This window comes from Perognathus longimembris, chromosome 9, assembly GCF_023159225.1.
Source record: "Perognathus longimembris pacificus isolate PPM17 chromosome 9, ASM2315922v1, whole genome shotgun sequence".
Classification (NCBI taxonomy): Eukaryota; Metazoa; Chordata; class Mammalia; order Rodentia; family Heteromyidae; genus Perognathus; species Perognathus longimembris.
In genome coordinates this window covers 63,647,017-63,673,090 of record NC_063169.1, presented here as the reverse complement: position 1 = coordinate 63,673,090, position 26,074 = coordinate 63,647,017, and the positions used below count along the sequence as shown (strand labels likewise).

The window sequence follows — 26,074 nt, the reverse complement described above, 5'->3', positions numbered from 1 at the left end:
GGGAAGAGACATTCATAGGTTGTGCTGTGCGAGACTTCACTTTCTACCCATAAGAGGAAGCCTTGCATCTACTCTAGAAGTTTCGGGAAAGGTAAGGTAACAGAAGCAGTGACTTTCTCCGTAGTAGCTTTTAAGTAGCCACAAAGGGAAGGAGTAGATAGAAGCCTACAATGGCTGGTACTGTCTGCATAGTAGATACTCCAGAAGATAAGAGCACAGACCTTGGTAGCTTTGTGTGCCCTTCATGATCAGCCTGGGGAATTACAGAGAGAAGTCCCTGAACTCTACCACAGCAAGACCATTCGGTAAGAACCCAACCCTGCTTTCTTTGCCTCCCAGCCACTGCATCCTACTCAGCCCATTCCATTCTGCCCATTTCCATTTCCCTGCAGTTCCTCTAGTCACATTTTCAAAGTGGGGATACAAATCCATTTGTATTCTCTAGCGTGTTTACAATTCAGGGACCAATTATGTGGCACATGCTTCTGAATGCAGACAGAACGTAATGACTCTGCTATTTTTCTACTCTGCAAATCATTCAAGCCCTTTAAGCCTTCTTCCTCCTTACTAAGATGAAAATAGATGCTGAATGTGGTGGTTTGTACCTCTGATCTGAGCCACTTGAGAGCCAGAGGCACAAGGATCACAAGTTTGAAGGCAGCCAAGGCAAAAAAGTTAGTGAGACTATCTCAAGAACAAAGTAAAGCCAGGTGCAGGTGGCTCGTGCCTGTAATACTAGCTGCTCATGTGAGATCTGAGGATCAAGGTTGGAAGCCAGCCTCGATAAGAAAGCCCATGAGACTCTTATCTCTAATTGACCATCAAGTTGTAGAGGGCTAGCTTTGAAGCACAGGGCCCAGGGCCTGAGTTCAAGCCCCAGGACTGTCACACACAAAAACGAAATGAATTGGAAAAAAGAAAATGGAGAAGGAAAAGAACAAAATAAACACAAAACAATCAGCTGGAGGCACGGCCTGAATTCACAGCACTTGCCTAGTATACCAATTTGGGGCTTTGGATCTATTCTCGAGTACCAGAGAGGAAAATAAATATAAAAACAGATGTCTGCTTCACAGAGTTATTGCTATGGTTGAATGATCACATGGTTGCCATAAATGTCTGTATTTCCATGAAAACTACTGGCCACCTTTAACAATTCATTCTTGATACCTACACACACACACACTTCCATATTAGAGTCTCTATTAGTCAGTACAAAACAAAAAGGTAAAACTTAATATAAACCCTATCAAGAAGCATCTACTGATTGTCTGTGGTGTAGCAGGAACTATGCCTAAAACTATACAGATTACAAAAATGAATGAAATACCCTTATAGTCTGCAGGAAATCATGTATACCTGTAAGCACTCTATTGTAGGTGAAGTAGACTATAATAAACATGAAGCAAAGATGGACCAAAGATTTGTCTTGGGAAGAAGAAGGGGACTGTGAGAGGCCTTAAGCTTAGTCTCAGAGGATTGAAAAGCAGAGAAGGACTCTCTAAAGGGAGAGGCACAGAAAAATCAAGACAGGGGCTGGGAACATGGCCTAGTGGCAAGAGTGCTTGCCTCCCACACATGAAGCCCTGGGTTCAATTCCCCAGCACCACATATATAGAAAACAGCCAGAGGTGGCGCTGTGGCTCAAGTGGCAGAGTGCTAGCCTTGAGCAAAAAGAAGCCAGGGACAGTGCTCAGGCCCTGAGTTCAAGGCCCAGGACTGGAAAAAAAAAGAAAAAGCAAAAGAAAAATCAAGACAGTGAAGTAAATAGGGCAGCACAATTCTAGTATGGAGCTTGGAATGAGTGAAAAGAACCAAGGACCAGCACCAAAGACCGGCTGCTGGGCTAAAAGAGGCTTTGTTTTCTTAGATGTAGGGTTTTCTGGTCAGCTGACCAGCATTTCCTTATTTCCACTCACCACTGTGGGGGCAAGAGAAGAGACCAATGGAGGGAAATGTGTTTCCTGCTGACTCAGCGTCTTCCCTTCTTGTCTGCATGGCTGGCTCCTGCTCAGAACCCTACCACAGCCACAAGTCTGTGTCTCCTACAAGGGCTAGAGGAGCAACGCAGAGAGATCTTTGGGGTGTGCATGTGCGTGCACATGGCTCCGTGTGTCTACATGGATGTAAGTGTGCACATACACACTCCCCTTTCAGGGGCTCATGCTTTCATTGCACATCTGAATGGATGATTTCGAAAAATATCTCAAAGCATTTTGGAATGCGGAACTTCCCGCTATCTGCTCTTTTCTTCCACATGGCAATGACAACCAATTTTCTTTTGGTCGGCGGTGGGGCTGGAACTCAGGGACTGGGCGCTGTCCCTGAGCTCTTCTGCTCAAGGTAGCGCTCTACCACTTTGAGCCACAGCGCCACTTCTGGTTTTCTGGTGGTCAATTGGAGACAAGAGTCTTATGGGCTTTCCTACCCAGGCTGGCTTTGAACCTTGATCTGCAGAACTCAGCCTCCTGAGTAGCTAAGATTGCAGGCCTGAGCCACCGGCACGGGGCAGAAACCAAATTTTGATCATAGTTTTTTCTTTTCTTGTTTTTCTTTCTTTTGAGCCGACGTGGACCAAAACTTTCATAATGAATCTGTATAAATATAAAATCTTATTGAACATAAACTAGAGGGGATTCTTGTTAAAGGAAAGGAACAGGCCTCCTCTCAGTCCTGGGGGGGGGGGGGGGGGAAGGTGGGGAACAAAAGCCAGAATGGATTACCACAGAAATTAGAGCAGGCAAAACCCAAAGCCACACACCAAGTCACCGGGGTTCATCCCGGAAGCCTGGAGTTCTCAAGCACCAAGTGGCCGGCAGTGATCATCAAGGCAATTCATTCAGAGGAGCTTGGAGAGCTGGGATGACCCCCTTTCTCCCAGGAAACCTGGACGTTTAGCCTTGATGGTTACACATGTGGGTGACCTGAGTGAGAAAGCTTTTCTGCCCAGTGGTTTTGGTGCCAACATCGAAGAAAAAGAAAATGACAGGAAAAATAAATCAAGACGGTAGCTCTGACCAGGACAAAGCACGCAGTCAAGTCTTGTCTTTGGGTATTCTGTTCCTGGCTCCTACCACCACGCAAAGGTTTGCTTGCAAGAGGAAATGCTCTGTCCACTGACCCGGAACCAGATCAGCTCACCCGTGTGAGCAGAAGCGTGGCACAGCCTCCCCGAAAGCCCTGACCAGCTGTCCATACCAACCTCGGCTGTCACTAATAAATATGAACAATGCAACGAACCACCATGAGCCACTGGGCACTGAAAGGACATCGCGAGCGAGAAAGAAAAAGACACAAAACGGACAAACATCGTTAATAAGTCGTGAAAAAAAAAACAATGGAGAACATTCCAGCACTAGAAAGATCTTTTAAATGTGATCTTTTCTATCTGTAAAACAGGAGGAAATTGCAGTGAAAAAAGAAGTACAGTGGGATTGGATTCTTCCTCCTCCTGCAGCATTGATTTCTCTCTCCTTTCAGATGGGGCGGGGGTGGGGGGGAAGCCAGGGCTGTTGCTATAGATGGGAATGATGGCTCCCTCACAAGTGACATTGCTGGTCCCACACAAAGGACAATGGCACAATGCAGGCGAGGATAAGAGTCAGGGAGGCTGATGCAAGTAATGACTCTGGGCTGAAAGAGACATGAGGATAGTGACGACTTTTGCCTACTTGTCTCACTATACTGTCTCTAGTCACTGTTTTCCTGATCCAGTAAATTCCTCCTAGGGGGTTGCAAGATACAGAAGTTATGGTTTCAAGAAAAAAAGTGCGATACAAGTAAAAGATTATTGGAATTAAAAATCTGGCTGCTGAGATATAAAATTAAAAAAAAATATGCCAGGCATGAAAGCTCAAGCCTATATTCCTAGCTACTTGGATAGAAGAGATAGTAGGACTACAGTTTGAGGCCAAGCCAGGCATAAGAGTTCATGAGATTCCATCGTAATCAACAGCTGGGGACATCCTAGACATAAAGTTAGCGAAGCAAAAAGGGGCTAGTGGCACGGTTCAAGTGGTACTTGTCCAGTGAGGCCTTAAATTCAATCCCTAGCACTGCCAAAATAAACATGTAGAGAGGTTGAATTATAAGATTGATGGGTAAATAACTAGTAGCAGGTATGTTGAATATAATAAGAGTATCTTAAACATATTGTGAAAAGAAAACAATGGTGGAAAAATATAAGATATTCTCAAAAACATGGAAGATAGGCCAAGAGAATATAATACCTAGCAAAAAAAGACAAACAAACCCAGGTTTCATAGCACACACCTATAAACCTAGCTGCTTGACAGCCTGCACCAAGAAAAGCAAAAAGGATAAAAATGAAGAAAAAGAAGAAAGCAACACAGAAATGAAAGTTCCACAGAGCTGAAGATAAGACTTCAATGGAAAGCCTATGAAAGATTCTGGAGGAATGAATGAGAACAACACTCACTCCCAGAGGCTGAGTTTACAGAATTTCATTGCTCAGATGATAAACCGTAGCTTCCTATGAGAATAAAATAAATGACCTCAAAGAAGATTGAGGCTGGCACCAGAAATTCTCTTTGGCAGACAATAATGGGACAACATCATCCAAGTTCTGAGGGCAAAATAATTTTAATCTAGAATTTAATAGTGAAATTCTTGAAATTGTGAAGGCAGCCTTTTCTGTATAGAAGAGGTCAAAAAGTCTATAATCCATACAACCATTCTGAAAAATTCTTCAAGGATCTATTCCAGTCAAAAGAAAAGTGGTCCAAAATAGAGGAAGTAAGAGGAAACCACCTCTATACAATGGATATGAAAACACAACATGTGTATAAGTCAACCTACAAAAGAGTATCTGTGTGATACTTCGGTGAAAGCACTTGCGAAGGAGAAAAAGAGCAGAGATTTAGGCTGGGAATGTGGCCCAGTGGTAAAGTGCTTGCCTCGTATACATGAACCTCTGGGTTCAATTCCTCAGCACCACATATATAGAAAAAGCTGCAAGTGGCACTGTGGCTCAAGTGGTAGAGTGCTATCCTTGAGCAAAAAGAAGAAGCCAGGACAGTGCTCAGGCCCTGAGTTTAAGCCCCAGGACTGTCAAAAAACAAAACAAAACAAAAGAGCAGGGATTTTGCTTCTACATCCAGACTTAACACTTCATCTTTTTTCAATAAACTATGCATTCCACATAATTAAATTGTGTTTGTTTACCAATGACATGATTATATATAGAGAAAAAATCCTAAAGATTTTATAAACAGAAAAAAGATATTGGATATCAAGCTGCAAGATATAAAATCCATATACAAAAATCACCAGTGTTTCTATGTAATTCTAGCAAACTGCTAAAAAAGGAAATTAAGAAAATATCCATTTACAATAGTTAAAAAAAACTTAGGGTAAATTTAACCAAGAAGGTGCAAGATTAATATACTAAAAATCATAAAATATTTACACAAGAAAGAGGAACACAAATCAGTGGAAAGGTATCTGTATTCATGAGTTGAAGGAGTCAATATCATTTGCAGGTCAATACTAAATGATACACAGTTTGAAGCCACTATCAAAATCCCAGTAACAGGAGCTAGGAATATGGCCTAGTGGCAAGAGTGCTTGCCTTGTGTACACGAAGCCCTAGGTTCAATTCCCCAGCACCACATATATAGAAAAGGCCAGAAGTGGCACTGTGGCTCAAATGGCAGAGTGCTAGCCTTGAGCAAAAAGAAGCCAGGGACAGTGCTCAGGACCTCAGTCCAAGCCTCAGGACAGGCAAAAAAAAAATCCAGTAACATAATTTTCATGAAAATAAAAAAACAAATCTAATATTTCTCAAAGACCCCAGGTAACCAAGATGATCTTTAGCAAAAAGAACAAACCTGCTCGTTGACTTAAAATATATTTCAAAGCTATTGCACTCAGACAGTAATGTCAGTATGTCAGTATATAGAAATAAGATGGGCGCCAATGGCTCATAACTAAAAGCTAGGTTCAAAGTCAACCTAGGGAGAGAGTATTCTACAAGATTCCATAAAGTCAGGCAGGAGGTGTGGCTCAAGTGGTAGAGCACCAGCCCAGAAAGCAAACACAAGGCCCTGAGTTCAAACACCATTACTAGGATAAATGAATAAATATTACATAAGGTAAAAAGCTCAGAAACAATCCATATTTACAGCTGATTGCTTTTCCACCAAGATACCCAAGAACACCGAGTGGAGAAAGTACTAACAGTGTTTGGAAAAGTGAACATGAATGACATAACTATGGAAAATAAAATGAGACTGTTGCCTCACACAGTATGTAAAAACCATCCCCAGATGGGTTAAAATTGTAAACAAAATGACCCAATACTGAAAAATTACCACAAGAAATATCCTATCCTTCTAAGCAAGGGAATTTTGCACACAACTTGGAAAGCATGGGCAAGAAAGGCAAAAACAACCACACAGAACTGCATCACATTAGAAGCCTTCTGCACAGCAAAGAAAAGACTGAACACAGTGGAGAATCAGTCCAGAGCCAGGAAATGATTTGTATACCTTGCCTCAGATAAGGCTTAATGTCAAAGCTAAGTGGGCAATTCAAATAACAAAAGAAGGGTAAAAGAAAAAAACACTGATCAAAAGTGGGCAAAAGATCTAAACAACTGGATCCTTATTTTTTAGAGAAACACAAATAAAGAACTTTTATAATTTGAGGTCTCACCTGTGGTGGATGGATAAGTGTCAAGGAAAGAAAAGAAGCAGGTAAGAAAGTTCACATTCAAAATGGCAATAGCATCCCACGGTCTTCTGTTTCCCTGAGCCAGGTAACCATGCTTCACCCCTGGAAAGAGGCTAGGAAAGCACCGGTCTGGATAAATTAGTCTGTCCCAGAGAAAAGACTGCAAGGAAGCTCACTGGTACCCCGGCACCCTGCGAGAAGAGCTCCTGTCCGCAGCTGCCGGTCCTTATGGTTAAAAAACGGATGCTTAATCACAGGTTTGGATTAGCCTCCAAAATCCAGAGCATAAAGAAATGAAGAAAGGAAGTAGACAGGGAAGGAAGAAGGAAGGCTTAGAGGGAGAGAGAGTGAAGAGAAAGAGACAATTTAGGAGACAACACACATGATTCATTTGCTGGTTGTTGTGTTTTTGGGTTTTTGTTGTTGTTGTTTTGTTTTTGCCAGTCCTGGGGCTTGGACTCAGGGCCTGAGCACTGTCCCTGGCTTCTTTTTGCTCAAGGCTAGCACTCTGCCACTTGAGCCACAGCGCCACTTCTGGCCATTTTCTGTATATGTGTGAACCTAGGGCTTCATGTATACAAGTCAAGCACTCTTGCCGCTAGGCCGTATCCCCAGCTTGCAGGTTGTTTTGTGTTTTAGGGTGTGGTTTTTTTTGGCATTTTATTGGAATTTTTTTACACTGTAACCCTCTACTGAATATCATCATTAATAAAAGTACTATAATGATGAGCCAAACTCTATACAAAATACCTGTGTGCATTATTGGTTTTTCTATAGTTTAAGGAATTTTACAGAAAACAAAAGAAAAACATCTCTTAGAAAGTACAAATAAAGCAGATGTTTTAAATTCATGAGAAGAATTGGAAGATAACATTGAAGAAATCTTTCAATGTAGCCTTGCCTAAAAAAAAAAAATGATGATAATAAATTGAAAGAGTCCCTGAGTGTCCAGTTCAATGAATGCAAATGACCATGTGATTGTGAAACTTCAGTGATCAGTGAGCCAGACCACTTTGGTGTGAGAGGAGTTGATGGTAGCAAGTCATATAACTTTTTCCCTCCCTCTGCTTAGTTTTGGCTTGTTTTGTTGTTCTGTTTTCTTTTTCTTTCTTTCCTGGCTCGTGGTTTTTGTTTGTGTGGGAAACAACCCCAGTTGCTATTTAATGCCTTGTATAGCTGCTGTGGGGAAAGGCAGTGTTTGAAAAGAAAATTACATTATCCAGGAGCCCAATACCACAGTCGGGTTATAACTGCAGGCTGGGAACAGCGCACAGGAAAACCCCACTGAGGCCGCTCCAGGCTTCTTCCGGCAGAGCACAGGATTGATCCAGGGGGGTGGAAGTGAACCACCTCAGTTTTAAGGTAGCACAAAATCTCTCCCATGTAAGTCTACCATGGGCTTCAGGATAAAGCTTCAGAAATACCGAGCTCCAGACACAAGCCTGGCCTCAGGGACCTCCTGGAAGAGCAGAAATGACCCACAAGCCACCACACACGGATCTCCTGAGCTCACAAGTTGGAGGCCAACCTGGACAACACAGCAAAAGTTTGTCTTTTCAAAAAAAAAAAAAGTTAAGTGCTGGGAATGTGCTTAGCGGTAGAGTGCCTGCCTAACATGCATGAAGCCCTGGGTTCGATTCCTCAGCACCACATACACAGAAAAGGTGCTGTGGCTCAAGAGGTAGAGTGCTAACCTTGAGTAAAAAAGAAGCCAAGCCCCGTGACTGGCAAAAACAAACAAAAACAAAAGCCAGTTAAGAACAGTTAACATAAAATGCCAGGCACTGATCGCTCATACCTAAAATCCTAGCTGTTCAGGAAGCTGAGACTTGAGTGAGGTTCATGGTTTGAAGACAGCTCAAACAAAGGCCCAGTGAGACTCTTCTCTCCAATTAATAACTCAAAAACCAGAAGTGGTGCTGTAGCTCAAAGTAGTAGAGCTGTAGCCTTGAGCAAAAGAGCTCAGGGACAGCACCCAGGCCCTGAGTTTAAGCCTCACCACTGACAAAAAGAAAACACACCAAAAGACTGCTATTTCAAATGGACTTCACTTGCATCGCATTAATCATGCAACGTTCAGTAAATATTTCATAAGTACCTACTGTGCTGCAGTTTCTGGTCTAGAAACTAGAAAATTATCAGTAACCAAATAGAGAACAATTTCTGCCCTCCTAAAACTTACACTCTACTAGTTCCCGGGGCTTATAAATATCTGAACACGTAATTTATACATGCAGAAGGCACATTATTTAATGGCAGGGATCACTTAGAGTGGCGGAGAGCTGACACGGGGCAGCTATTGTCTCGGAGAAGACAAAGGTTAGTTCTGGACCCTGGTGGCTCACACCCATAATCCTAGTTATTTAGGAAGCTGAAATCTGAGAATCGAGGTTCAAAGCCAGGCAGGTAAGTAAAGACCATGAGTCTTTACTCCAAATGACCAGCAAAAACCCAGAAGTGGAGCTGTGGCTCAAGTGGTAGAGTGCATATCTTGAGCAAAGACGCTGGGGAACAGCATTCAGCCCCTAAGTTCAAGCCCCCCACCCCCCGTACTGGAAGAAGGAAGGAAGGGAAGGAGGGATGGAGAGAGGGATTCTTATACATTGCAATGGCTTATGGCCTTCCTGCCTAGTGAAACCTTCCCTAGTATTTGGTTTCTCTCATAGCTCTCATCAAATTCAATGTAACTCAATTCAATTTTTCTCTGGAGTGGGAGGTTGAGAATTAAAAAGAAAGGCCAAGGCAGGCCACCATTATGTGCAAGGTACCCTGGTGACTCATAGATCTGAGTCACTCCCCAAAGGGAGGAAGACCCCCCACTCAGCCTTGAAGTCTGCAACCTTCCTCAACGGCTGGGGGGTAGGCCGGAGGCCCCCCTGCATGCCTGAACTGAGACATGTCCAGGAAATGATGCAATATAGAAAAGAGATTGAGAAAGACACAAGCTTGTGGAGGGGTAGGGAGGAGGAGATGAGGAAAGAAGCCATGATTACTTGGCCCAAGAACTTTCTTTTTTAAAGAAAAACAAAAAAAAATTCATGAGAAAATAGGTATTTGCATTTGTGCACCGGTAGAAAAAGTGTACCGCACCAGTGATTCCCAACAATCGAGAACTTGTGTTATCACAGATGGCTAATCTTTCCCTAGGTTTGATTAATGGAATAACTCCAAGAAGGAAGAAACAAGCCAAGTTCTACACCTGAGAAGGTAAGCGTTGAACACTGTAATCCCCAAATGGCCAGTTCATAGGTGAACTGCACACTCAGTTGCACACTCGGTTGAGTGGTCCAAGCCCTCCTTACTGGCCTCTGCCTCTCACACAGTCTCCTTGCTGAAAGCAGCTTCCTGTCCAGATGGCTAGGATGGCTACTGTCACATACATGCACACAAGTGCACGTGTGCGTGCGCACACACACACACGCATACACATGGACATGGAGTCCTGTAGTAGCTCTTCCAATGGAAGCAGTGGAGTGGAGCTCCACTTCAAATACATCATCCTTCAATCCCAAAAAAGGGACTGATGCATGCACAGGTGTCTGCTTAGCCACCATAATGGCCAATGACTACTCAGTCAGTACTGAGTCTGGGCTTTGCCAGGACCTGGGAGGATAAGGCTTCCTGAAGACAAGTGGGTAATATCTCTACCTTCTGCGGGCTAGACACATGCTCTGATGTAGACAAAACTTTCACATCAGCCAAGAAATGGTCACAGAGGTAAATGTGAATATGCTCATTCTGATTTATAATATGTAGATATAGATGTAGCTCGTGTGTGCTTAAAATGCTCCAAATCAAAGTATGTGAGTGGCCAGAATGTTTTCACAGAGATGTCCAACTGCTCAACTGTAGCACTGTGAAATACGTGTATGTGTGTGTGCGTGTGTGTGTGTGTGTGTGTGTGTGTGTGTGTTTGCCAGTAGGAGGGCTTGAACTCGGGGCCTGGGTGCTGTCCCTCAGCTTTTTATCTTCAGGCCAGTGCTCTACCACTTAAGCCCTATCTTCACTTCCAACTTTTGGTTAGTAATTGGAGATAAGAGTCTCCCTGACTTGCATGGCTGAGCTGTCTCTAAACTATGATTGTCAAATTTCAGTGTCGTGGGTAGCCGGAGTTACAGGCATGAGCCATGACTATGAAATGACTTTTTGCAAGACAAAATAAAGCAGCATGGTGTGACGGTCTTACGGCCCCCCAGTCAGAAGCCACTGCCTGGTGTTTGACAGATGCTTGGTTTATAACATGCTTGGAAAAGATACTGGACATCACCTCTGCTTTATCTGTGATATATCTACAATTGTGAGAGCTTTTCCCCATCCTCACCCTAGGGTGGACTGCACGTTACTATCTTCTGGTTCTCTTTTTCAAATGAGGATCCATGAAATATTGACACTCAGTAAATCAGAATATTCATTAGCCAGGATGTCTAATGCTGAAATTATTGTCTAAAGTTCACGGTTGTACCAGACATAGCTATTTTCCCACCAATTATTCCGCTCTACTTATCAGCAGGGTTCAGATTTCATTCCAATGTGTATTCAATATGTATATGGCATGAAAACCAGATTACCCAGAGTCCCTTGCACTAGATGGAGCTTCAGTGGTGGCCAGTAACAAGATTAAGTGCTGAGTGAGACTTCCAGAGAGATTCCTTCCAGGAAACTGCTTCACCTGGGCATGGTGGTGTACAGCTCTAATCCCAGCTTCAGAGGAGGTAGAGAGAGAAGGGACAGCAGTCAAGGCTTGCCAGAGACTAAAAGGGTGCGATTGTAGCTGAAAAAATAAACTAAAGCAAAAAAAAAAGACGTTCCAAGGTGAAGTACCTGCCTGCCAGGTATTAGGCTTTGAGGCCCTGAGTTCAAACCTTGGTACTGAAACAAACAAAGAGAAAATTGTCTGAGCACAGCACACCCCATCGAGTCTTTCTGGCCTCCCAGATCCCACCCTGTTGCGGGGTAAAATGCAGCAATGGGGGGCAAAGACTCTGAAGCAGGAGTTAGCCTAAAGAAAGCCCCATGCTCGCACAGGAAACAAGAAAACAGGGAGATCTGTTTCACAGGGGCTATTAATAACCATTTATCTGTTTGGACAGTCACTTTCATGCTAAGGATTTTCTTCATCATAGGAAACGTGGATTCGATCAAGCATAGTATACACACATACACGTAAATAACACAGTGAAATCCCTCTGCACAATCAGCACATGCACATTTTTTCTAATAGTCTCTCAGAGTTCTCTTGATATTTGTTAGGCAAGACATTTGAAAGATATTTTAGAGGAACGGCTCTGATTTCATAAGATGGGACAGGCCTTTTGATCTGCATGTACTAGATGCAAACTGACAATTTGGTGATATTTAATCATACACCTATAGATGCAAATCCTTTACATTTCAAGCATGTTTTTAAACAGCCTAAGTGGAGTCTTCTATTTCCACAGACCCAATGCCAAAGAAGCATCATTCGGGATCACAGAACTGGCAGAGTTTGCTAGCGATTTGGGGGAAGATATTTATCTTTTGTTTTGTTTTTAGTTTATATCTCTGAATTGTAGACAGCAATAAGGGAAAACCAAATGTGAGGATGATATTCCATTTGTGCACTATTCCTGATAGATACAAGAAGGAAACCTCTGACAGATGCAACTTAAAAACATACTTTAGAAAATATTCTTCTACAACCCAGCCTTGAGTGACTTCCTTTTTTTTAAATTCAAAGCATTTATCTAGTACTTTCAAATGCCCTAAGCAAATTTAAGCAAGCATCTTGACCAGGTAAAAAGAATTACGTTATGATATGACACAGTATATTAAAAAAGCCACTTTCAACAGCCTCCAGAAAGGAAACTGCCCACCAGGTTATCAGATTTCACATTTATAGAATAGGCACGTAATGAACACTGGCAGGACTGCACAGAGCAAGTTCCATTCTCCCCAGAGAAGGATACTGCCACAATTTCTATTTAATCTCATCTTTTCTTTAGTAATTACACATCTACTTAAAAAATTTATTGTCAAGGTGATGTACAGAGGGGTTACAATTAGATACATAAGGTGGTGAGTATATTTCTTGTCAACCTTGTTACCTCCTCCCTCATTTTCCTCTCTCCTTCCCTCCTTCCCTATTCCCCCCCTTCCCAGTTGCACAGTTAATTTCCAACATACTATCTTGTAAGTGTCACTGTTGCATTGTCTTCTATCCTTTGTCTCACCATTTTGATGTTCCCCTTCCCTAATTCAGATAAACGTATATACAATGCCCAGGGTACCAAAATCAAATACAGAGACAACAGGGGCTAAACCACAGGGAAGAAAAATGCAAGAAAAGAAAAGAAAGAATTTCGCCTAGCACATTAAAAACAACATCTACTTTTGTAATGTTAGGGACTCTCTTCCGTACAATCAAGTGATATATCAAGACTGGAAGACAAGGTCACTTGTTTTTGCAGACTAAAATCACAGTGACTTTATCTCAAGAATTTTCACCCAGAGCGTAATTTTTTTTTTAACACATCAGCAAGCTATTTAGGAGGGGAAAGGTCGCTGAGAGAAGCAGCCATTTGAAGTTGAGCAAGGCACGGGGCTGTAGCTTGCGTGTGCAAGGGCCTTACGTTCAACCCCCAGCCCCAAAGAAAACAAACTCAAACAAACTTCATAGACCAAGGCAACAAAATGCAACCTAAAGGTTTCCTAGAGCTTGGTTCCCAGGTAGAAAGCCTTACTGAAGTCCCTAGCCCTTCGGAAGATGAGGAACGGAACACCTGTGATGTGGCCTGCCGTGATTCCAATGAGATGAAATCTCCCCCCAAGCTGTCTACCTTACTGTTAATGTTCAAATGCCATAAACAGCAGTGTCTAGCATTGCCCTCTTTTCATTCACACTGTGTAGGCACAGGGAGGTCCCTGCTTTCTGGATGACTCTCACCTTTCCTACATGAATCACCATGAGAGTACATTACACTGTCTGCTCTGGGAAATAAATTATTTGATTCAGAAAAAAAAGGAGAGTACATTTTCAAACTATGCTGTCTACTATTTTTCAATCTGTTTCAATGTTCAACCACCTGCTTGAGGCAGTAAATTTATTTTTGTGCTCATTACAAAAAAAAAAGTAATTGCTTGACCTGAGTATTTGAAGATTGTGTTGGATGGGCAGAGTAAGTAATATTTGTGCCCCCAAAATATAAAGAGTCAAGTTATATTGTTGTTTAATGTAAAGATTTCAGTGCAAACCTTTTGATTAAATTTCTCTGGCTCCCCTGAAAGGAAGAAACAACAGAGTGGTGATATGAAATAAATCTCCAGTGTAGGTAATGGGCTTCCTCTAGAATGTTATGGATTACATGAGGAGTGGGAAAATAATAACTTTCTTTTAATTCTACTCTACTACAGATTCCTTCCCAGGCACACGCTGTTTTCTATGTCTATTTACTTAGATCTCAGTACAGACAATATCAATTTTCTCTCTTCTTCATAGTTTTCTCTAACCTCTAAAGAACACTGACAAGGGTCATCACTGAGGTTCAAGTTCCATTGCACACACACACAAGAAAAGTACGAACTGAGCTCAACCATGTTGGCACTTAGAGGTCAGCCACATGGCTCTAAATATACCCACTGGGACCACATTCCCAGGGATCTAGATACACAATAGTTTAAACAAACAATCCCCCAGACAAGCCAGATATATCCTAAAGAAGTCATACAGTTGTAGGGCCTCGCTAAGAACCCAGATATAGCACCATCAGTATTAGTGGTGATACTGAGAATACTCAATTTGTGAAAAATTGTACCTCAATAAGAAGAACATTTGTCTTGTCAAAGAAATGCTTACCCTCTTCATAGGAATATCTGTCCTATGTTTAAGTGAAAGCTCTCCTTACTATAATTTGAGTCATTTAATTGAAAATAATTTTGTACATCTATGATTTTTGAAGGAATAAGTTGGTAGTTTAAGATGTGGATGGCAGCAACCCTTAATCTTTTATTGCAAAGAAGAAATTTGACTATCATCCTGTCAAAAGACAAAATTACAAACAATTGAGACATCTTAATTGGCCTTATTGTGCTGTTCTAGAAGAGGTCAACATTTCATTCCACAAAATAGAGTAAGTGTGAGGCTGGCCAATGAGAATAGGTTGATTTTATGGACAGAGAAAGGCTAAAGAAAGCAGAGATGAAGAATAAAAAGTGGATTGGTCATTTCAACATTATTCTCTTGTGAAGAGTGAACAGGAAGAAAGAACAATAGAAATATTACTAATTGGTTAACATTAGATTGCTTCAGGTTACTTTTGGTAAGAATTCAATCAAGTAAGTAGTAAAATAGATTTCATTGCCATGACATTGAATGGATTTACTGAGCTGTTACTTCTTTCTCGATTGTTTTCTTGGATGGCCAGAGAACAACTTGGTTGCAGTTTGACATTAGTATGAGTAACTCCACTTCGAATTCTTACTCTGGTCTGTGAGGGCTTTCTATAGAAGTTTAGTGCAAAATAATGGCTTTGAATAATTTTTCTAACAAATGAGTCATCTAGTAACAACTACCAGGAAGGAAATAAGGAAACAATTAAGAGCTATTACTGTGTTTTAGATGCCAGCTAATCCAGTTCTGCAATACACATCTGGCAAGATATTTTGCACCAAGGACCAGCTGACCTGGGAGGGCAAACTCAATTCAAGACTGTTTTAGTGACATAATTTTAAATTCCTGAAAGGAAGTAGAATTTGTGCTGTTCCTTTAGGCAAAAATGAGCATTAAAAAGCTAGACCGAGAAATGAAGCAGGAATTCAAAGAAAAAAGACACACTGTGTGAAAAGCAGTATGGCAAGAGAACAGGGGAGGCCAACGAAATTGTCTGAGTTAAGGAGACTATGTTGTAAGGATGATCAACTCTTTTGTTAAAAAAAAAAAAGACCCTAGCTAAGATCCTGTCTCAAAAAGGTGAACCAAAGTTTAGCCATCCTTAAGTATAATCTGGTTCTACATTTTAAGCTTTAGAGGATATTAAAAGGACTCAATGTCTAATTTTTAATTGAATAGTGTCCCCCTCAAATATATGTCCTCCTGGAATCAAAGAAGACCACCCCAGATAGAAAAAGGGTCCATGCAGAATAGCAAAATCAATCCTAAGCAGAAAGAACAGTGCTGGAGGAATTACAATACCCAACTTCAAGCTGTATTATAAAGCTATAGTAATAAAAAACAGCTTGGTATTGGCACCGGAACAGGCCTGAAGACCAATGGAACAGAATTGAAGACCCAGAAACGAACCCACAGAACTACGCCTACTTAATCTTTGATAAAGGAGCTAAAAAAATAGTCTGGAAGAAAGATAGCCTCTTTAACAAATGGTGCTGGCAAAACTGATTCAACACATTCTGATTCAACAACTGATTCAACACAAGTGATTCAACAAACTAAAACTAGATCCTTATATATCACCCTGCACCAAAATCAATTCCAAATGGATCAAAGACCTCGAAATTAAAACAGATACCCTGAAAACACTAAAAGAAGGAGTAGGAGAAACACTTGGGCTCCTTGGCACAGGACGGAACTTCCTTAACAAAGACCCAGAAAGGCTACAAATCAAAGAAAGGTTGGAAAAATGGGACTGCATCAAACTGCAGGGCTTCTGCAGGGCAAAGGACATAGCTCTCAAGATAAACAGAAAGCCTACAGATTGGGAGAAGATCTTTACCGGCCATACAACAGACAAAGGCCTCATATCTAAAATATATGCAGAACTAAAAAAATTACATTCCTCCAAAACAAAACCACAAAGAACCAATAGCCCCCTCAACAAGTGGACTAAAGACTTACAAAAAGACTTCTCTGATGAGGAAATGAGAATGGCCAAGAGACATATGAAAAAGTGCTCTACATCACTGGCCATAAAAGAAATGCAAATCAAAACAACATTGAGATTCCATCTCACCCCAGTAAGAATGTCCTGTATCAAGAAAACTAACAATAACAATTGTTAGAGGGGATGTGGCCAAAAGGGAACCCTACTTCATTGTTGGTGGGAATGTAAACTGGTTCAGCTACTCTGGCAAGCAGTATGGAGATTCCTCAGAAGGCTAAACATAGAACTCCCCTATGACCCAGCAGCCCCACATTTGGGTATCTATCCAAAAGACCACAACCAAGAACACACTAAAGCCACCAGCACAACAATGTTCATCACAGCACAATTTGTCATAGCGAGAATCTGGAACCAACCCAGATGCCCCTCAGTAGACAAATGGATCAGGAAAATGTGGTACATATACACAATGGAATTTTATGCCTCTATCAGAAAGAATGACATTGCCCCATTCACAAGGAAATGGAAGGACTTGGAAAAAATTATACTAAGTGAAGTGAGCCAGACTCCAAGAATTCAAGCCTTAGTACCAGCACAAAGACAAGAAGAAAAGGATGTGGACCAGACCAAGCTGGTGGTGACAGAAGAGAGAAGCAGCATAAATCTAGGAATGAGGACCTGCCAGGGAAAAGGGCATCCCAAAGTTGTGCAAGGAAGAAGAGAGAAAGCCCTGGCAGGAAAGAAGAGGGCCTGGAGAAGTAAGAGACCATGCTGCTGGGGGAGGAGGGGGTGGGAAGGGAAAACTATTCATGTGCGTTCAGGTAGGTGGGTGAAAATGTGAGCTTAACTCTTGCCATATGGGGTAATGAAATGAAAAACTGAATAGTGAAAGGTTGAGGACCCAAAGAAAGAAATCCACAAAGTATAAGCATAAAGAAGTTACTGACAGAGGTGAAGATTTCTACATAATTCAACTTTCCCAGCTGGTTAAAAGCAGCAATTGGCTCATGCCCATAATCGCAGCTACTCAGAAGACTGTGAGCTGATTCTGTTTTGAAGCCAGAGCCTCTTTATCGCCACTCACCAAAAAGCCAGATGTGGAGCTGTGGCTCAAGTGGTAGAACACTACTCTTGAGCCAAAAAACTCAGGGACAGCTGCTAGGCCTAAGCTCAAGTCCCAGTACACACACACACACACACACACACACACACACACACACACACACGAGCAGAATCATGAGAGTCCAGTGCTAGATAACTACACTACAGTGGTGGGGTAGGGAGTGGGGGACTGGTATATACCTTTTCTTTATGTTCTACTAAGACAAATCTTCACTAAGTCACTGCTTCTTTCTAGCACTTGTCTTGACTGAATGCCCCAAGTACCATGAAGTTTGTCTTTTATCTCAAAAATAATGAGGAGCTGCTAAATATTTCTCATACAGGACAAATTATATCACATAGTAAGTTAACATAAATGAAGCAGAATGTGTAACTTAGAATAACTTCTTTTTTTTTTGCTATTTGCATTTGAGAATTGGGAACGTGAGCACAAATGTTAACGAATGGTCAAATCTTTCACTGTACTTTAAAAGTTCTTAAGCTGGAAGGCACTGCTCATAAAGTACTTAAGCTTTGCAGTTTAGTTATGAAAGAAGTCTTAGAAACACTTCAGGACACGGCATGAACCGCCTGTGTACCTGCATCCCAGAAGGCAAATGTATCAGACAGAGGAGACAAAAGGGAAAAGCAGGAAAGTACCAGGTGAAAGCATTCTTCTGTTGTTTGTACTCTTTTTATAAGACACTTCCCAGGTAGAGGCAAGGACTGTTAGAATTCTGAATCAGCTTCAAGGCGGGAAGCGAGGTAGTCAGCTCCTGCCAGACAATGGAAGGAAAGTCCAGGAGTAATGATTAGCCAGACCTCCCCGGCACCAGCCAAATGTTCCTCCTGAATCAACAGTTCCCTTAGGCTTCAAAAATACAAAACTGGCAGGGCGCCAGCAGCTCACGCCTGTAATCCTAGCTACTCAGGAGGCTGAGAGCTGAGGATCCAGGTTCGAAGCCAGCCCAGTGGGTAAGATAGTCCATGAGACTCATCTTCAATTAACCTCCAGAAAACTGGAAGTGGCTTGAAGTAGTAGAGCAAAAAACTCATGAACGGTGCTTAGGCCCTGAGTTCAAGCCCTACAACTGACAACAACAACAAACTGTCACACATATGTATATATAGGTACGCATACACAATATATATACATGCATGCATACATACATACACACACACGCACAGCCCAGAGGAATGTGTTGGAGACAAAGCTTTGGGTCTCAGATAGCTGAGACAACCACTCTCCCTGAGATGACACCTAAGACAATATAAAAAAAACTGTTGAAAATCTGAGCGTGTCCAGAAAAAGTAAGTCCTCTCCTCTTGAAAGCACAAATGCATGCAGTACACCCAAAAGGAAATGGTAAGGCGAGTCAGGGCACAAAAGGAAGATGAACTGTTCCCACACTGAGTGAAGAGAAACCAGCAGAGAAGGGAAAGGAGAAAAGTGACTTGTTAGCCACTGATGAATGAGGAGGTGCTTCCCATGAACGCATAGCGACTTCTTCCTCCCCTTTCCTGGGCCTGGCCCCCTCTGACCTTTCTGAGCCCCGCCCCCTCCACTTCTTCCAGGCCTTGGCCCTGTGGCCAGTGTGCATTCTTGGTCTTCTCAATATCAGTCTTTGAAAGCTTGCATTGGCTCAAAATTCAATATATAGAACCACAGCCCAGGCAAAGCTTGCATTAAATAAAGATGTGACCTATAGAACTGTAACACAAGCTTAAAGAATGAAATTGCTTTTGAGGTATGCTTATAAATTTATAGTGCATTTTCAAAAAGGCTGAATTTTTCCAAAATCCAGGTGGCAGTTTAGGTGGTATTTTTCAACATTTTGGTGAAAAAAAACACACAATCAGATGTATTTCATTATCACTGAATCTAAATCACTCAATGATACAATTGGATATGAAACAGGTACTAAAAATATAACATCTTGGCAGTCCTGGTTTTTCTCTTTTTACTTGTAGCTGAATGATGTTCCATTGGTTGACTAACTTCAGTACGTGAAGAATAACAGTAAATTAAGACTCAGTTATATATATATAGTAAATATCTATCTGTAAACAGACAACAAAATGCCTATAAAATCTTACCAATTTGGAGCAAAAAAAAAAAAGAAGAGAAAAACATCCTTAGTTAGACATCTAAATGCAGTAGTAATATAGCATGTGTTGCCAAAGATGGATATGTGGGTTTTATCATTTTCTTATTGCTTTATTTTCTTAAACTGCAAAGGAAAAAAGTAATTGTTTGATGTCATCTTTAACCAGATCTAAGTGTAAGTATTTAATAGATGGGCATTTGACCGTCATCCTTGTATAATGTATTTTAAGTCTCTTTGTATCTTAATCCTTAGTAAAGAGATATCACAAGTTTTGAAAATGGCCAGAAGTTAAAGAAAAATTCAACTTCTAAATCACCAACATTTGAGCATTCTAAAAATACCCTATCATTTAAAAATACTGCTACCTAGGCTTCAGTGGCTCACACCTGTAATGATGGCTACTTAGGAGGCAGAGATCTGAGAATCACAGTTCAAAGCCAGCATGGGCAAGAAAGTCTGTGAGACTCTTGTCTCCAATTAGCCATCAAAAGCCCAGAATGGAGCTGTGGGTCAGGTGGTAAAATATTAGCCTTGAGTGAAAGGTTCAGAGACAGCACTCAGATCCTGAGTTCAAGCCCTAGGACCGCCAAAAGAAATGTAAAGATTACTGCTCTTAAAGTATTGATACATAAATGTAACATTTTTATATTCTATATTTTTAGTGTGAACTATTGAACATAGAAAATCTATCATAAAATGTGGCTTTCATTTTCATAGTTTTTCCTGAAGGACTTTTTCACCCCTTTGTTTTTATCCTTCCCAAATCAAAGAACATTTTTATTCTGGTAGTCAGAAAAGTAGACTTTTGACTACCATGGCACATTAACACACACACACAAACACACGCACACACACACACACACACGGAGTTACGGGTCGCTTAATGATGGGAATGTTCTGAGAAATAGCTCATCAGCGCTTCTGTCACTTTTGTACACATCCCGGAGTATATTCTTCCATGCATGACGACAGCTCCCCATCACCAGTCAGTGTAATCTATAGGAGCCCTATTGTATATGTGTTCTGTGGCTAATCAACATGTCACTATACACGTGGTTTTTGCCTTCAGAATTCTCTTTCATTCCAAGGATTTGGGGGTCTTTTAAACCAACATAAAGATGGTTGTGACTAGTTTTGCTGTGCATCTCATTACCATACATTTCTTTAGTTCTGAGTTTGACAATGGAATAACTAAGCATAGACATACTATTCTCCTTCCTTGACTTCTGTCTGTTTTACTTCCAAGTTCAAAAGAATATTGCTGTAAATTCTTCATCTCTTTTTAAAACTTTATTCTAGTTGCTTCCGGTGCTTTTCAAATTTGGATAGCTAGAAAATGCTACGATGGTCAAAGCTCAACAGCAACCAAGAATTAGTTGTCAGGGATAGAGTCATTAGTTTCCTATGCATTTGTTTAGTTTTTTTTATCCTTAAGTACAAAAGCAAGGCATAACAGATATAAATACCCGGGGAAAACCTATGGGTTTGTATCATTCAGATTCCAATTTATGTGTAATGAATCTATACCACATCAGAATGATATGATACATAGGTGCAAATTAAGGCTTATAATTTCAAAGATGGCAAGGATTTTTTGTTTTTCAGTTGGTCAGACTCTGAACATCTAAATTTGTTTATAAACCCCACATTTCCAAGCAAATCAATCTCCATTACCCAAGGCACCTACATGGATGCCCTGTCACAAATTTAGAGCATGGTACTGCCGGCTCCTTATTCAAATGACCACATGTTTTCGATGTTGAGATATGCAACTGCATGCAATATTATCTAAGGCCAGACATACAATTACTCAGCCTCCGACACCCCAAGGATGCCTCCGAAATACAATTAGAAGACTCCCCATTTGTTTGATTACATAAAGAAAAAAATCCCTATCTCATACACGATTCTTACATCTACTTTAGTGGAAGAAATCAGTGAGAAAAGCTAAATAAATCTATGGTGTATTTGATCAGAATAAGCCTCTGGGCATGGATGATGGATGAATCTTGTTTATGCAATAGCTAGATCTCTTCTCCATGAGCAGCAACAATTGTCAAGTTTTGCAGAAATACCACTTCTGAACGAATCAATGAAACCAACGCATCACCTTCAACCCCTGGCTTTTTCTATAGACTCCTCTATCCCATTGTAGTTCCCTTTGTCCTAAAATACGATGCATAAACTGGGCTGGATAAATAATTGGCAGTTAGTAAATAAACCTGTTATTACTCCTTTTGTTCAAAAAAAGATTTAAAAAGAAAGATTTGGGGGGAAATAGGTATTGGTGAATAGAAATGTTTTAAACAACTCTCTTCAATATTAAAAGCTGACATAGATCATTAGACATGTTTGATACTGTTACACACGGTACATAAAACCTGTATCATCCAGTGTCCATCCAAATCTTTCCAGCAAATGAGTTCCAAAGAAGTTATGTCAAATCTGGATTTGGAAAAGTATATTTTCCTTAAATTCCAAGAGAAATATAACCTATTAATACTGAAAATTAATAAAAACCTGGTTGCCACCTTAGCACAAATTAAATAACAAACCATGATTTTTGTCTTCCCCTACTAGTTCTCCCAAGACATGACGACCGGTTCTTGAAAAATGATTGGCTCTTAAAGTCAAAGGGGAACTTAGTTTCCTTACCTGGAACTCTCTTTGCCCAGTTTATCATGTGAACCAGTTCCCTGTCTGCCAGGTTGGTCAACAAGCCCATCATTGAAGCTTCACTGAAGGGTCTAGAAGGGTCGTACTCTGAATAGATGATGGGGGGCTCAGCCTCCAGCAAGGCACTGACCATCTGATCGGCTGTCAAGGACAAGGCTGGGCTGTTCTTCTTCGTGTGCTTAATCACCAGGGGGCTGGGCCACAGGTTGGCAGCTCGCATGTCTCCCGAGGGCCCCACTTCATTCCTGCCCTCCATGTCATCTCTCTGGCGCTTGTGTTTCAACATTCTCCCTCCTCTTCTGTCTTTCCTAATGCCTGAAAACACATGGGAGACAGCTCATTAGCATCCTGAAATCCAATTCCCGGGTATGTATCCAAAGGAGATTCAATGAGTATAGGGAGGAGACATCGGCACCACCAAGTTTACTAAAACACTGTTGACAATAGCCCAAGAAATAGAAGCAACATCAATTCTCATCGGCGGATGAATGGATAAAGTGTGGTATGCGTACACAAGAAAATACCATTCAGGATTTTTTAAAAAAGTAATGAATTGGGTTTGATTTTTTTTCAGGCAGGAGAGAAAGTTTATTATTGAACTGCTGGCCTGTGGCTGAGATGATCCATGGCCGGAGAGAAGAGAGAGAAGGGAGAGAAGGGATGAATTGGGGTTTGAAGAAGGGGAGAGGGGATAGTTTTTGGAGCTAAGACTCCCACATACATTCCTGCCTGGGCTGGCTTAGAACCAGGATCTCAGATGGTAGAGCTCCAACCAATGTGTGGGGAGAAGGATGGGGAGAATGAATATGAATAAAACTGTAAGACATAATGTTAAGTAAAAATAAGCCTTGCACAAGAAGACAAGAACCATATGATCTCACTTCCATGTGGAATCTAAAATAATTCACTCTGTAGAAGCTGAGGGAAAAAGAGTGGTCCCAAGAGATTAAGGAGAGGGAAAGAAATACATAGAATAGTCGGTCAAATGATATTGAATTTTAGTTACATGAAAGAAATAAACCCTAATCTTCTATACCATACTACTGTGGCAACAACTGACAATAGATTATATATTTTTAAAGCTAGAAGAAATAGTTTCTAAAGTGTTTACCATAAAGAAATGGCAAGTGTGGTAGAGGATAGATAGCCTCCTCTAATTTTAATACTACATAAGGAATATGTATTTTAAACACTACTTGATTCTCCATAAATATACAAAAATCATATGTGTGTGCCTTTTAAATTTTTTAACTTTTCAAGATTATTTTTGCAAAGCACTTAGTGCCAGGCCCCAGTGGTTCACATCTGTAATCCCAGCTACTCAGGAGGCTGAGTGCTGAGGATCGAGGTTTGAAGCCAGCCTAGCAGGTAAAAAAGTCCATGAGACTCTTATCTCCAATAAAACTACTCAAAAAGGACAGAAGTGGCACTGTGGCTCAAGCGAGAGAGGGTGTATCTTGAGCAAAAGAAGCTCAGGAACAGTGACCAGGACTGGCAAAAAGAAAAGAAAAGAAAAAGCATTTAATAAGCAGACTTGGTGGCTAAATACAGCACTTGCTACTGTTATGGCCACTGGACCCCATAGGTTCTCATAGAGAGGGACCCAAGCCCTTCAACTAATTTACTTAGTTTTAAGCTTTTGTATTGCATTTCTCTTGTCTAACTTTAAAAGCTCTATTTTGGTAAAGATAAACTCCTCCCAGAGGGTTAGCCAGCTGTGGTTCTCACTAAATAAATTATGGAACTGATTAAAAGAGGATGAGTTTTGTCCTTAGCATTTTAGCATACCATGTGTCCTGGGCTTATCTAGGATTATTCTTCATTGTTCTGAATCTTGGCTCCACAATGAATTGGTTTTATTTTGGTTTTCATCTCAACTAAGGTTGTGAATTTCATCCACTATCACAGATAGTGAGTCAATTTAGGGACACATAGAAGCAAAACAGATGAGATAAGAGTCAGCCATTGCACACACCAACTTACTTTTATTGTTCATTGTACAGACCAAGTTATTTGTGTCATGTGTGTGCGCGCGCATGCAACGTGTGCAGGTCCTTGGGCTTGAATCCCGGACTTGGATTCTGTCCCTGAGCTTCTTTTTCTCAGGGTTAGCATTCCACCACTTGAGCCATAGCACCACTTCCAGCGTGGGGGGGAGGGGAGGAGAGGGGATAGTTTTTGGAGATAAGACTCCCACATATATTCCTGCTTGTGCTGACTTGGCACCCAAATCTCAGATCTCAGCCTCCTGAGTATCTAGGATTACAGATGTGAGCCATAGGCTCCTGGCTGGACACAACCAAGTATTTTAACTACTTTTTTTGTCAGTGGTACCAACATCTGATCTGAGAGAGTAAATCCTCCATTCTACATTCAGCTCACTGGAACCCACTCAAAACCTCACACTCATTGCTAGAAGCTGCATATTTAAGAAAAGTAAACCTATTCCAATGCAGTCCACCATACACAAATTTAGAAGGCTCGGGAGGTGGAAACTCAGGTCCTATGGAGAACAGATGAGGAGCAAGGAAACCTAGGGAAAGCTGAAGCACCATTCTCAGATGGGCTGTCCTGTGAGAGACAGGTTCAGCGGGCTGCATAGGAGCTCACAGTCTAAATTGGCAGCCTGAGGAAGACCTGGGTGGCGAGCTACGGTAAAAGAAGGACGCAATCTCTAATAGGCTGAGAGACAAAAGTTGCCACCCTAAGAAACAATGAGTTAGACCATGGGAGGTTTGCAGGAATAGATTCAATGCTGACTTCATATGTACGTTTTATGTCAAATGATGAAATTTCCCTTCTTGGAGGAAATTAGAAGTCCTAGTACCCGCTAAAGCAATGATTTGAACCACCATGCCAATTTGAGCTTTTAAAACAATGCAACTCAGGTCATTAAGCACAACACAAGATGAGCTGGGTTGTCATAGAGTACATTGCTGTCATCTTCAGAATGACTAAGCAGGAGGGGTTGCACATTGGACGAGATAGTTCCTACGCACTGTTAACTGGTTCAAAAACACTTCAAGAAAGCAAATTTATCCTTTTAGCATTTTAAGATTAGCAAACCACTGATGGCAGGTTTTACAGAAGGGATTGAGAAACAGGAATGAAGAAACCCAATCTTCTTGGATCTGGCCAGTCCACTGTGAGTGTGAAATGCCACTGCTTTGAATGTTACCTCCCCCTGGGCAAAACAACTGTAATTTCCTTATCCCATTATTGTAAGGATTTACAGGGGCCAAGTATAAAACATCTACTCAGCATGGATTTGTGTGATTGTAATCTACCCTGGGAGGTGTGAACCTAAGGGAATTTGCTAAGCCAATAAACACAGGCTCTGGGGACAAGAATGGAAAAGGAAAGGAAAGATGGCCAGGTACTCTCCAGGAAAGGCAGCCTCTACAGAATCCCCTCAAAGGCTGCCAGGTACTAAGAGAGTCCGCTGAAATGCTTGACTGAGGTTCAGTTCTGGCTACAGAAAAGGAGCTGAAGATACCAATGGTTTAAACAACTGTGCCCTGACCATAAAGTAAACAGATCTGTCTTAATAATGCAAATGCCTGAGGCATAATGAAAGACTTGTAATTATTTCAGAGTTTGTTTAGACATTTCTTTTACAAGTCTTTGTGTTTTTTTTCCTTTGGCCACTGAATGTTAGGAAAAGTTAATAATGCACTTGGAATA

At 41.3% G+C, this 26,074-nt stretch overlaps 1 protein-coding gene across 7 annotated transcripts in view; it reads right to left on the bottom strand.

The window, feature by feature from the left end:
- The window catches only part of Esr1 (estrogen receptor 1), a 321,561-nt gene that overhangs the window by 103,917 nt on the left and 191,570 nt on the right, over positions 1-26,074 (bottom strand). For all 7 annotated transcript variants that reach the window (XM_048354300.1, XM_048354303.1, XM_048354302.1 and 4 more), the window contains one exon: positions 22,370-22,705. In XM_048354300.1, the coding sequence (XP_048210257.1) occupies positions 22,370-22,705 (336 nt within the window). The remainder of the gene's footprint in view (positions 1-22,369; positions 22,706-26,074) is intronic.